Raw genomic sequence first — 14,393 nt, 5'->3', positions numbered from 1 at the left:
CATCCAACAGTGGCTCTCAGCATGCATGCCATCACACAAGTTTGGTTGCAAACTTGTATAGACATCCCTGCAGTTACAGCTCATGTGCACATCTTAAAAATTAAATGCTAAAGGTTTTGATTAAGCGTAAGCCACTAGTAGGGGAAAGCTACCTTACCACTGGAAAGGGGTGCCAGAGGGTAACAGAAAATCTGCATGCTCTTACTAAAGGCAGAATGTACATTCTTACTCTGTGCTAATTTGTATTTGTGTCCACAAGCTGAAAAAAAAAAATGGACAGTCTTTACATTCCTACATGTTGCAAATCATCTGCAAAATCAGTTACTCATATTATGATACATACTTATCAGTAGTAACAAAAAAATAAAGCTTCAAAATTTTATTGAAGGGAAAGGATAGTAGTAAGACTATCACACCACAAGGTAGTTGAATATAGGTTACACAGTCTTAAATTTCTAACATTTGAGAATCTCACTTTGCTCATTTTGCAACTTTGCAAAGAATCCAGCCAAGAACAAAGTCTCTCTCTCTCTCTTTGTGTGTGTGTGTGTGTGTGTGTGTGTGTGTGTGTGTGTGTGAGAGAGAGAGAGAGAGAGAGAGAGAGAGAATTGATAGGGATGTCACAGCTTCAGTAGCTTTCCTCAAAATACCCGATTCAGTAAACCTGGGTTAGTTTAGTTCTGTTTATCTTGAACTCAGAACAACATAAAACTAAAATAGTTTAAAGTCACCACCTTCTTTGAAGTTCATTATCATTGTCTATACTAGGCCATAAAAATATATTCAAAAGCAACTGAAGCATTTTTTTTGTTAACTCTCCCTCTCAATAAATGTGCAAAAGTACAACACATGCTGCTCAACCATAAGTGACAGCAGATTTGACTCCAGCATTCTGGGTCCATACAGTGGGATGAGACAGTATTTTGTCCTAGAAACTGCTACAGAAAGTCTGCTGGAGATACGAGTTTCTATTTAACCTTTTACAAACAAATAATTTTACCTATTAAAATCAAGGTAAAAAGACAAAATCGTACAGCGAGCAAGCAAGAAAATTAAAAGTAACACCTCATGTTGGTATGCATGAGTATCTTGTATATTATTTAATAAACATTTCAATTTAAAACTTTAGGCACACAAAAAGCCTTCTGTTTTTGTTTTTAGCATGTGTTAGCCCTGAAGCATGCAAACAAACAGGATATTTGTAGATACAATCTTGGCTTCCACATTGTGATTCAGTGACAGTAGAAGAGCTTTGTAACAAAATAGTAGAAGGTGCTTTTAATATTTGTAACTGATGCAGTAGTTTTCTACTTTTGCAAGGAAAATTTATGTTTCTTCCAATTGTATTTTAGATTATTCTCTATTTTTATCAGTGGCCAGATGCTGATAGGTTTAGAGGAGAAATTCAGGGAAGTAACAAGTCAATGAACTGTTAAATCCCGTGCCTCTTTTTTTCTGAAAGTACAACCAGAGACTCAGCACACTGTTGAACTATCAGTCAAAATGTCAAAAATCAAAGACAAAAAAAATCTCTATCACAATATCTGGCTTTTATCCTCTAACTGCTTAGAAACCACATAAATGATATGGAAAATGTTTCTTTTCAGCTCACTGTCTTTCCGTTACTCACAGTGCTTTGGCATCCTACAGTTCCAAAGCTCAGCTCAATCACATAGTGATAATGGCACCAGTAACTGCCCCAGCCATGGGCAGTAGAATGCAAGTACTGCATAAAACTCATTAGCACATAACTTGGAGCTGTACCACTAATGGTACATGTGCCATTGGGAATCCTTGCAATAGTCAATGCAAATTAACCTCCACTTTTTACTTGACAGACATTCAGATTACTTTTCAAGTATTTAAAGTAGTGGAAACACAGTAGATTTGGAAACTTGACAAGTCAAAACGTAAAGTCAGGGTAAGTGCCAGACGTGGAGAACCAGAGTTCTGTTTCTAGGCAACAAGCTTATAAGCAATAGCTTCTCATTCATATCAGTGCTGTTTCATGTCTTACTGGAGCTAGCTTGCAAAACAAATAACTTTTAACACACAGAAGAAGCTCCTACTTAAAAACTGCCTGCTCAGAAATTAGCTTTTGGCTTTGAAGTTTCTCCTGCTTGTTTATGGATTCCTGGTAAATGCAGACTATTCCTTTTTAGTGCTTTCTTTCCATTGCATGTAAATACCCCAGTGCAGAGGGACTGGAATTAGATGATTTTAAGGTCCCTTCATACCCAAGCCATTCTATGATTCTATAAATAATTTTGGATATGATATTTATAATTAAGCCATGTATTGTTTATAAAAGTTTTGTTTTCTGTTTGTTTTGTTTTTAATATTTACAGACAGTCTTTGACTGTAATAATTCAAGTCAAATGAAAGAAATAAAAATATTACAACTAGATCATCACTCTGGTGCTGGGCCTAATCACTGAACATTATATTCTTCTAAAGCAATAACTTTTTGCCAGTCTATATCAGTAGGCAAATATAGTCCTGAGAATTGGCTTAGACAGGCTCTTAAATCTCCATTTTTCCTACAATGGACAGAACAGAATCTGATGTACCTCAATATTTGTTATATTGAGAATATCTGCCACAACAATTTACTGATACTGATTTTCAAAGTCCTCCATCAATTCAAGACAGCCAAGATACATTCAAGAAATTCAAGACACTTCATTGTTTGTATACCTCACCCAGTATTGGACCTGGATGCAGTTCCCCTTTTTTTCCATTAAATTATGTTGGACAATGGTCATATCAGATGGTTGTACACCACCTAATGCATAAAATAAAATAAAATAAAATAAAATAAAATAAAATAAAATAAAATAAAATAAAATAAAATAAAATAAAATAAAATAAAATAAAATAAAATAAAATATAAAATAAAATAAATAAAGACTACCGGACTGGAGTAGTGGCTGGTTAGCAGCTTAACAAATCAAGCCTGGGAGTGTAGGTGATGTAATCAAAAATAAAAATCCAGGGAATTTTTCACTTTTTTTTTTTTTTAATGGCTCTTATCTCTTTCCTAACTAGGACTTCTCACTCTATAATCAGTGCTACCTCTTCTAAAAGAGAGAGAGAAAGAGATGCAGTAAGGGGTGCTGGGCACAGGGCTTACATACAGAAATCACAGTTCTACCCTACATTCTGCTCCGCTAGTTTGCTTATTGATTGTTACATTAAGCATCGCACAGTCCTAGTATTCACATCAACTACAGTTAGCAAACAGACAAATGTAATTTGGGGTCTCTAGTGACCATTCATAACTCATGGTCTGAGAACCAGAAAACTACTAACTACAGATAAAGGTCCAAGACATGCTTATTCCTGATATGTATTTTGACATTCTTTCTTCACAGCACATGTTTTAAAGAGTGCCAGAGGATTTGTACAAGAGAAGCAAAAGAAGTTCAATTAATCCATCATTCAATTAAATCACTTTCAGTGCTGACACTCCTGCACAAATCATACTGAATTTGGGCTGGAGTAATTATGGCATCAGCCCCATTTCTATATAATCCTTACAGTGAAGGTATAAACATTCTTGGGTTCACAATGAAGCCTTTAAAATAACCATATATTAACCGTGATTTGGAAAAGCCAGGTCAGTTTAGGAGTATGAGGCCATTAATACATCTCTCAAAGAGAGAAATTGTAACTGCTACACTTTAGAAATTAGATAAATTCCTTAAAATATTGAAGCTATAAGGCCTAAAAGTACAAGAAATGAACTGTAAATGCCTAACCAAGTGCAGAATCAGAAACTCTGGTACTCTAGGAATTTCTCAAGCTCAGGACGAGGACACTAGCTGTTCTAGGCTTCACACAAAAACAGTGAAGAGTAATGCTAGGAGGTACCTTCAGTAAGGGCAAGTGGGAGCTGGAGGCACAGCGGGAATATTAAACTTCATTTTAAAACTATCAAAAATTTGAACAGAAACAATCTTTCTGTTGTATCTGTCATGAAAAATGTCATAAAAATAAAAGTCTAATTAGGATCTTTAAGAACGTAAGTGACCAAAAAGAGAATGTAAATTAATATGTAGATATAATTGGCTTTACAATCTCAAAGAAATATTGCTGAATAGTAAAATATCAACAATTCTTCAGTAGTAAAATATTATTACATGACTAGCTAGAGCATATAAAGAAGCATAAAACAGGTTGTCAGGTAGGGAAAAATCTCTGTCCATAGAGATTTTCACAACCTGACTGGAAAAGTCTTAAGCATTCTGATCTGAATTCAGTGTTGAACCTGCTTTGACCAGGTGGCCTGACAAGAGGCCTCCTGATGTTCCTTCCACCCTGGACTGTTCTGTCAAGTAGAAAGAGAAAAAATATGTTTGCAAAAGTATTCATAATAATGTCTTCTTTTTCTTATTTTGGAGGCAGAGCAATGCAATATTATATTTCAGTGGCAACAATCCACTTTGCATTTGTACAGTGGGGAAAAGGAAACATTTCACTAAAAAGCCAGGTTTCCACTCCATCTTATTTTCCAAGAGGCTGCTCTAAGCTCACAAAACTTTGCTTCAAATGCTGCTTAAGTATATGCTTTCAGCCCATCAATTACATCTTAAAAACTTACTTTTCCTCGTACATTTATCAGGCCCCACCTACACAGTTATTTGGCTCAGTACAGAACAGTATGTCCAATAAATATCATAAAGGTTCTCCTCAGACAAGCCAAAATAGCTTCCTGCTGTTAATCCATTTGCCTTCATTCACTAATTTCTATTTTTAATATAATATTTCATTAAAAGATAATTATGTGGAAAACGAGAAAGTCTGGAGCCATTCCAGTGGTTGCATCAGACATAGATTTACCTGTGCTTCTGAGAATGATTTTAATAACTCTCAAACCTTTTCTTTTTTTCTTTATTTTTATTTATTTATTTTGTTGTTTTTGTTTGTTTGTTTGTTTGTTTTTTAACATGTAAAAATATAGCACTCGTCAAGGAAGTATACATGTAGCTCTCTCCATTTAAAAATGAAAAATCAGTAATGAAAAAGGGGATGGCAAATTTGCCAAGTGCTTTTTATTTCCCTGTAAAATGTTAATGTTAAAAATAAAATAAAATAAACTTAAGTAACATTGTCACACTGAACTAGACTGAATTCTCCTATGGTTACAGCTGGGTACCTGGTTCAACAGAATATAAGAGAAAACCTGAAAAGAGGAATATTTTTTCCTCCCTGTTTCTAGAAGTTAATGAATGTTTCTATAGGCACCTGACTTGTGGTTATAGCGCACTGCTATATCAAACAGACTTTTATCCCCTGGACTGTACTGCAGTAATCTTTGAAGTCTTCTCAGATAACCTGTTTGGGCAGCACTGGAGGATGTAGGTTTCAAATACACTGTGATTTCATAGTCCAGAGAAATGACATTTCTGAACAGAGAATCTTCTCTAGACAATATGAAATTCAGGCTGTTCCAAAACAATAAATACCTGTAATCGTATTCATGATCACCATTTGGATATAGTAAATGAGCTCTCAATCCTTGATCACCATATGTAATATGTCTTGAGGTTGGGAAGCCATCAGCATATACCAGCTGATAGAACCATGTACTTCTCAGAGTCATTAAAAATACCTTACCAGGTAAATAATTGATTCTTCAAAAAGGATCTAGCATTTAGCATTATAGTGAATATTTTCATAGCCACATCAGCACCCTGTTGTTCTGATCCCATAGGGCACCTGCATCATCACACATGAAAGAAGAGGAAGAATGTAGCATTTTAATAACTAGAAATTCACATCTATTTATCACACTATAACATATTTAATTGATATGCAATAATTAAAGTCAGGTGAATAAGACCCTTTGGAGCCAAGCCATTAAAAAGTCATTAAAACAATAAAGTAGTGGAGAACTAAGTTTATACTGGAGCAGAGATTATCTGAACCATACATACAGTTGGAGTTCCTGCAACTGCTGTGAAAACTGCTGTAGTTGCAGTTGGAGGACTGCAACTGCTAATGTACTGCTACTGTAAATACTCCTTTTGGAGTCTGGGGGTGTGTTGCAGGACCCCACACATTGTGAAATATTAAGTTACCATACAATCACCCAAAGCAGAACAAAATCAGTCTTCATAAATGTATCAGAGGATCATATACAAAAGCAAAGCTATTTTTCTCTGTTACCCAACCAAAACAAAAAGGCACATGACAAAAAGCGTATTCCATGTGACTGCTATATCCTCATATACAAACATAAGGCTGCACAGTCTAAATACTAACAAATGATTTTATGGTCTTTTTGGCTTATTCAGAAAAAAAGAGTGAAGTATTTGGACAAAATATAACAGCTATAAACTCTGTCTCACTATAAACTTTGCTTCATATGCTATGTCACCAGAGAATCTATCAGTCTCTCAAAGCAATGCAATAATGGATGCGGAAGGAAATACTTGCAAACATAAGAGGAGAGAAATAAAATAGCTCTTCAGTATTGGAAGAAGTTTTTGAAAGACCAAAGAAAAGCTGGGTGAAAAGAATTATTAAATTTCCACACAACCTCATAAGTAAATGTTCCTACAGTAGAGCTCAAGACCCACTTGAAGCCTGCATTCTTCTAAATGAAGCCCTAAAAACACATTTCAACTGTGTCCACTCTATTAAAAATAATGCTACATGAATTTTTTAATATTGCATTCAGTTAGATGACTTTCCAGGATTTAAACCTGAGAAACCAGAGCTTATAATTTATGTTTCAAATTAGCCAGGAACAATTAATCAGGAACTTATCTAGCTTCTCCTGTTGGTACTGTAACTCAACAATATCAGCTATTGTTCAGAAGTTAAATAATGGATGAAGTCACAACCTAGCAACATTGGCAATATATTCAAAAAAAAAAAAAAAGATTAATTCAGTGAAGAAAGAAAACAGACTATATTCAGAATTATTCAACAGGTATACCTTCTAAAAGGTATATCATCCTAAGCATGTAACAATTATGGAGGTAAATATAAAAGTGAAATCTGACACAAAAGAGTTTTTCTTTTCAAATGCATGATAGAACTAGTCCTTTCAACAAGACAAATTCTTCCATATGAACAAAACAAGATTATTTCAATTTAAAAAATATTACAAGACAATTATGAATTATTAAAGGAAAATATGGAACTTGAGTTAACCACAGCACTGTGTGATTCAAAAGTGATGAAGAGAAACATCGTAAGATAACTATTACAACAGAAAAGCTTAAGACATCTCTTCAAGGAAAACAAAACAAAACAAAACAAAACAAAAATGGAAAAAGAAACTCAAAGCTAACTGGATGGAATACCAAGAACATGCACTTAACCTTTATCTACATCTGAGAGACAATATGACAATTATCAAGCAATATCTGGAGAAAAGAATTTCTCTCTCCCATAGCTAGTTGGACAATACAGCGTTGCTGTAATGAATCCTGCAGAACCTTGCTTTGCTTCATCTTGCATAACTTTACCTTACTTGAATATTTCATCTGCAGGCATGCCAGATTTATTACTTGCAACTGATGGAGTTCAAGAAATTTTTCACAGCCTTCATAAAACACATATTCTTAGACTCTCATCTATGAACCAGTAACGAACCTTAATGCAATATTGAAGTCTCCTGTAGGAGCAGGCAATATATAGATTTGACTTTTAAGAATATCCACCAGTATGAAACAAAAAAACTCTGCATCTGCAAACTCAATTTTATGAAAAATAAATGTCTACAGTCTTAAAAGAGCTTTGATGCCTTCCAGCTGTTTGCATCACTAAACTGAGAGTAACAAAATCAGTCTCAGCTCTTGAATTGAGAAAAAAAAAAATGCATATTTAACATCAAAGCACAACGACACCTTTAATCTTTTCCTTCTGCTCTTTCTCCCAGGATTCCCAAACCTGGCTTACTCTGACTGGACAGACTGGACTTAAAAATAACCATTTGTTGTGTGAAGGATAAACATAATGAAGTAGACTTCACTCTTGCCCCCAGCACAGTTGATTTTTCTTGGAATAAGTAAACAGGTGTGCCACAAAAGGGAGAACCAATCTATAATTTAATAAGTATCCCCTTCCTAACATAAGACATGGGTTCTAATCCTTTAGCATTTTGCTAAATTTTCATGTAAAAATAAATTTGGATAAAGCTAATGAATACTCTTCATTAATAAAAACAATCTGGAATTTTTATTACAAGGTTTTCTTCTGCTTTAGAGAAAATATTTCTCTTATGAAACCCTATGACTTCCTATTCTTACATGTATATATTGATGTAAGGGGCTTGACTTTTTCAAAAGCAGTAAGAGTTGGTACCTTCTGTCTGCTTTTGACAAATATGCAGTGCTGTAAAACAGAGGAGAAAGCCAGGTACTATGATCAGTCCAAAACTATGTTACAAAAAGAACTCTTCCATCTAAGAACACACTGTGTCAATTATTCAGTATTGTCAAATATTTCTAATTTTAACTCCAAAAGTTTAACACTATGTAACTTTATAAAGTAATTCACCAGTGTGCTACTTCAGCTTGAGCATTCAGTGCTCAAGCTCAAATTCTTCTTCTCTGATATCATTAGTACGTAAGTATCTTTCAAGAAAGCAGCACCTATCTCAGTTTGTACAAAATAAATGAACATTTCAGTTTTGTTGAAATTAATTTACATCTACAATATATGTACAGTACTGGAATAAATTAATTTACTTTCCCTTCCAGAACTAACTGAATAAGTATCAAATAATTCACAAGTTTGTTTTAACAAATATGGACTAATCTGAGATTATTAGTGCTTTTCACACTGAACAGCAAAATGCCATAAAATCTTGGGTTAAATTTCATTCATCAGAATCTGGTGTCTAAACACAAGAGAAAAAGTAAAAATAATCATGCATCAAAAATACTAACAGAAGAATCACAGGTCCACCAAAGTCCATGTTCCTATAAGTTTTGATGCAAAATTTTGCTAAGAATAATAGCATAGGATTTGGGATGTTTTTACTTTTATTTAATTGCTCTTTGATTTAATAAGCTTCAGATCAAATAAAATAGTTGCTCCCTGCTTTAGGAACCATATCATCTGTTCAATGAATTAAAAAACAGGAAGGCAGACACCAATGCTGAGGATTTGTTGGTTGCTGTGTACATACCACCTTTCATCATTCCCACTTCATAGCATTTTCTTAGTCGGCAGGCTTGGCAGCTCTTTCTTCTGTTCTTGTCAATGGTGCACTGGTTAGTAGCAGGACACATGTAGTCATTGTGCCCTGGAAAAACAGAGGGAAAGTAAGGGCACAGTTATACACAGTCTCAAATCACAGACATTACAAAACTGCCTATAATACTTTATCTTATTTTTCATTGAGTATTTGGTACAGCATCTAACATCTCAGTTATCATAATCTATTACAAAAGATCTTAGTGAAGCTAACATATTCACAATATATTTATTCACAAGTTCTTTACAAGTACTATTAGAAACACAAATGAAAATATCTATGGAATAATTTTTAAAAATGAACGATCACAAAAGGTGATAGATAATTATAAACAAGTCACTTCCTTCTTTGTAGCCTCAGAAACACAATGCTGTCTGGTCCATCTGCCTGCTTTCATGCTTAAGCAATATACTGCACAAAATGATCATAGGTTTATAGAATAAAAAAGGCTTATCCACAGAACTTTTTTTAGATAACTACCAAAATTCAGGACAATTTAGAAATTAAATAAATAAATAAATAAATAAATAAAATTAAAAGCAACACCTTTTAATTTACTTGCATATCAGGGATAAATCAGTCTCTAATTCACTTCTTATTCACTTCTGTCATTACAAAATTCTTAAATTACCATGTGGTGCAACTAAGTTTGGTACCAGTACCTTTTCCTTCAGAGATCCACTTCCTCATTTATTAGGCTCTGCACCTCAGTTCTTGCTACAAACATTTTCAGCATACCATAATTTGTTACTGCCAACAAACCTCTATCCTAATTTTCCCTTAAAAAGAAGTATCAAATATTTTCTCAAGCCTTCTATTAAATTCCATCTAGAGATGAAGTTTAGCAAGAATAAGACTATCCAAAATGATCTTATTGGTGCTTGGTATTCATCTAAACACAACTAAGGTACAGTACACAATGAAACAATTTTACTGCAGAACTGTTTGTTCTTTCTTTCAGGTCAAGGGATCAGCTTGAGGTAGAGTAGGGTGGAGGCTTGACAGAGGCCTTGGTCTCATCAAATCATCTATCCTTGACTACAAATTAGAAAATGGAGTAAAAATTAGTATCAGATTACTCCAGGAACATCTGCTCTCTAATGCTACAAAACTGGGATCCAATCAAAATAAGCAGCCAAACTGTAAACTTGTTAATATGGTGACAGCTGACTACATACTCCCTCAAGCAGACAGAATTATTATTTGTTAACTCTACTTTACAGAATGGTATATGACTGGAAAAAGCTGAGTTCTCGAGGACTGAGATAAAGAGAGAGAACAGAAATTCAGCTCAACCTCAGCATGAAAGAGCATTTTAATTTTCAGTTCCTCTGGTATGATACAGACTGTTCTATATCTAATTCAAAACATTTCACATATAAGAAAAAAAAAATCAAGACAGAAAGAAAACAGCCACAACAGTATAAAAATGCAGTATCTACAGGGAAAGGGAACAAAAAGGTAAAGCTCTATTTTCATGGAAATGTATTTTTATTAGATCACACTAAACAGCAGCAAAAAAAAAAAAATTATAGCACCTGTCCTCAACCGCCAGCCTTGTCTTATACGCTGAGTTCTGAAATAAGGGAAAGAAAGACTGAAAACATTAATTAATCTTTTTTAAAATGAAGGATAGCTTTGACAGACTATCTGATCTTCATCCTAGTGAAGTTAAAAGGTAATTTCACAAATGGAATTACTGCAGGCTCTGAATTCAGCAAGTCATTCAGAATATCATTTAACTCTGTATAAGAAAAGCAGATAAATGGCCCACTTAGGTCAAAGCTGAAGATGTGCTGTACCATGTTCACTGTAGCAGCTGATGCTCATAAGGTTCAACAATTTATTTATTTATTTATTTATTTTTAAAAAGGTGACTATGCAAAAATCTAGTGGAACCACTATGAACAGGACAGTCATTCTTTTCACAGTGTTTATGTGGGTGATAACCTATCAATTTTCTCTGGACCCAGATCTCCTTATTTAAACTATTATGTTTTGGGAATGGATTTATAGTTTGTAGAATAATATATAAAATAATCCTGACTGTGATCAAGCTATAGTCCCTATTGGAATCAATGGGATTCATGATACCTTGTTTCCATAGTTTATATTTTAAATATATGTTTTAGAGTTTAGCTTAATTAGTCTGTTTTCATGCACACAACCTGCACCTTAGACATTCTTCTTCCATAGTGCTTGATCAACTTCACAGGATAAAACCTGTAAAATTTTGAATGCCAACAAAAAGAAAGATGTGTGTGAATAACATAATTCTTCTGATTATGACTGCCGTAGGTAATGTAAATGTTTAGACTTTATATTAGCTGTAAGCCTGGTAGGAAGATGGTGCATTTAATATTTCTCACAATTTTTGTTTTAGTTGAATGAATGTGTCTTCAGAAGACTAGAAAAAACATAAGCAACTTGGAGAAAATGTTAGTTAGAGTATACAATTGAAATTATTATGAAATGAATAAGGGCAGAACAGGACAGAAACGAAGGAAGGAAGGCAGGACCATTTACAGCTTCCTGACAACACCATCAGACTCGGTCACAGGAAATGAGGAAGGAAGTTTCTTTTGCAAGGAACAGACAAGAGTGGTACAGTCTAGCTTGGGGTGGGATGGAGTGGGAAAAGGTAGAACACAACTAAGGAATAGCTAAAACTCAAAGATTACTCATAGTTTTAAGTAATATAACTTAATTACTCTGCTGCAAGGTGTATTGTCTTTTAATTATTCTAATTTTCATTTTATCCTTAAAGCTCATCTCTTGGCAAAGCCGATTCTGAACAATCTGACATATACGAAGGGATTTCTCACTGGCAGTAATCATTAACCCAACAGTGGGTCACATTAACAGGTGCTCAACTGCCCTACACCACATTTTTGTGGTATCCAAACAACAATACAGGCTACAGGAGAGACTAATTAGATCATTTGGATAATTGGTATCACAGAAATACTGAGAGGAAGAAATGTCCTTGGTGATCACTGATACTTATAAATGGAAGCACTTGGCTTTACTGTTTTGCTGTGTTTTTTTGTTTGGTTGTTTTTGTTTTTTGAAAATAAATTACTAGATAGTCTACACAAAAATAAAGGCACTGAGTTTTCTAGAGTAGAGCTCCTCTATTATATATATGACCTTGGTTTAATCTCCACGTAGCTCACATAGCTTTTAGTCTAAGGGCTCTCACAGTACCTGTGGTGTATGCAACAGCAGAGCATGCTTGAATCAGAGTGGGAGGATGATTTATCTGTGAGGGTTTCAGTCAGCAAAACACTTCATATTTCTTTAAAGTTAAGTGTTACTACATTCAGTAGAACATTTAAGCATCTGTGTACTTCTAGCTAGCATTCCCAGCAATATGGCTAAGACTAAGTTTAAGCATTTCACTGAATTGCATCTTTCAAGACCTGACACCATGTTGTCCTGGACCAGGAAAGATGGAAATTAGGGTCCTATTAATATATTCACATTAATTGGCATTACACAGAAACAGGCAGTTCAATATTATATTTCAATAACCATCAAGACTAGCCTAAGGGCATGATTAGTTTAAGCAGTACAGAAGTATAAACAAAATGCATCAAAGCAACCAACATGTTAACATGTCAGCTTAAGAATGCTTAAACGACACTTAATTGTACAAAGCCAATAAAGTAACATTTTTAGTTAGGTAAATTTTGTATGAAACCTAAACTGATGTAGTTGAATTGACACACTGTACATTTCAAACAAAGCTAGTGAGTATTATTATCATTTTACTGACACGTGCTCTTCATTTTATTTATTTATTTATAATTTCAATCCTCACATCACACAAATCTCTTCAACTTTATTTACCTATCTACTTAAGGCTTCTAACAGCTTAGCCGTTACCTGGAAGCACCAAGTTTTTCTATGATCCTCTTCTGATAGTAAAATTAGCAGAATTTCATAAATGCAGGTGAAATGAAGGCTATGGTGTGTTTATCCACACATTAAAGTACAAATCAAAGAACAGAGTGATGAGTTGGTGGACTGGGTTTCAGGAAAATAAAACCTTAGAAAGAATAGCCTCAAAAACAAGAAGAAAATTTTCATAAACTGTAAGAAAAATGCACATGGACAATAGTATAATTTTATATGCTAACCCCATGTGAACAAATGTTGAATGTAAAATAAAAAGTTATACCAATTTTAAGTTAAAGTGCCTCAATAAAACACCATATTGATTTTTAAATCCTGATCTGTCCTAACAGGAATCGCAAAAGAATTAGGTTATGCCTAATTCCTATATAAGCACAGACACTCACATTCACAGCTTGATTACCCTCAGCAAGGTCTTTGGATTTGGAACTCAGGTTCTCTTAGCAACTACCCAGCCCTGCTGAGAAGATGAATTATTTTCTGTTTTTAAATACACAAGGCATTTCTATACAATACAGTAAGGAAAAGGGCCTAGATTGTAAAATATACTTTCTATGCATCCTGTAAGGAAGTCTTCCTTCTACACACATCTCTGACGGAAGGATCACAGAGCCACTAAAGAATGAGAAAGGAGTAGAGGTCAAAATCTATATATTCTGTATTATGCCATGAACTGAATGTTCAGTTTCAAGTGGAATCTTCTGGTCTTCACATATGTATAGCACTGTTAACATGAGCAGTTAAATCAAGTGAAATGATTATGATACTGATCTTTCCTTTACCCTTTCCATATACTATTCAGCTAGCAGGATAAATGAAAAAAAGAAGAATGAGAAGAGACACTGTTTGAACATACTATACCTGTTGTCATCTCACCAATTCAGTAACTTGTGAACATATACATTGAGAAAGAGTAACATATAAAAAGTAAAATACTATTTTAGCTGTATAACTATATAAATGTAAAATTGTATTTTCTACCCCAGTAGATGATTTTGAAGGTTTTCTTATTGGTCTTAGCTCTAAAAATTGAATTGATGTTTCATCTACTATTTCAGGCTTTTGACTGCATGCGAAGTCTAATTCTACCCCAACTCCATTCCTGTCTTTTTTAATTTTAGAAAAGATAATAAAATAGGAAGCATGTTTTTTCTTCAAGACATATAAAAAATACACTAATCTAGATCCAAATCTCTACAGAATCTGACAAGGAGTGTGACATATAGTTTCTGTTTCTTTATCTGATAAATCACAATTG

The 14,393-nt window shown here is 34.1% G+C and overlaps 1 protein-coding gene across 1 annotated transcript in view; it reads right to left on the bottom strand.

Annotated features, from left to right (window-relative positions):
• ESR1 (estrogen receptor 1) overlaps positions 1-14,393 on the bottom strand; it is a 111,252-nt gene that overhangs the window by 61,109 nt on the left and 35,750 nt on the right. Inside the window, exon 3 of the mRNA XM_032184990.1 lies at positions 9,149-9,265. Within this exon, the coding sequence (XP_032040881.1) occupies positions 9,149-9,265 (117 nt within the window). The remainder of the gene's footprint in view (positions 1-9,148; positions 9,266-14,393) is intronic.

This window comes from Aythya fuligula, chromosome 3, assembly GCF_009819795.1.
Source record: "Aythya fuligula isolate bAytFul2 chromosome 3, bAytFul2.pri, whole genome shotgun sequence".
In the NCBI taxonomy this organism is placed as follows: Eukaryota; Metazoa; Chordata; class Aves; order Anseriformes; family Anatidae; genus Aythya; species Aythya fuligula.
The sequence above is the reverse complement of the archived record's forward strand: the minus strand, read 5'-3'. Positions and strand labels throughout refer to the sequence as shown.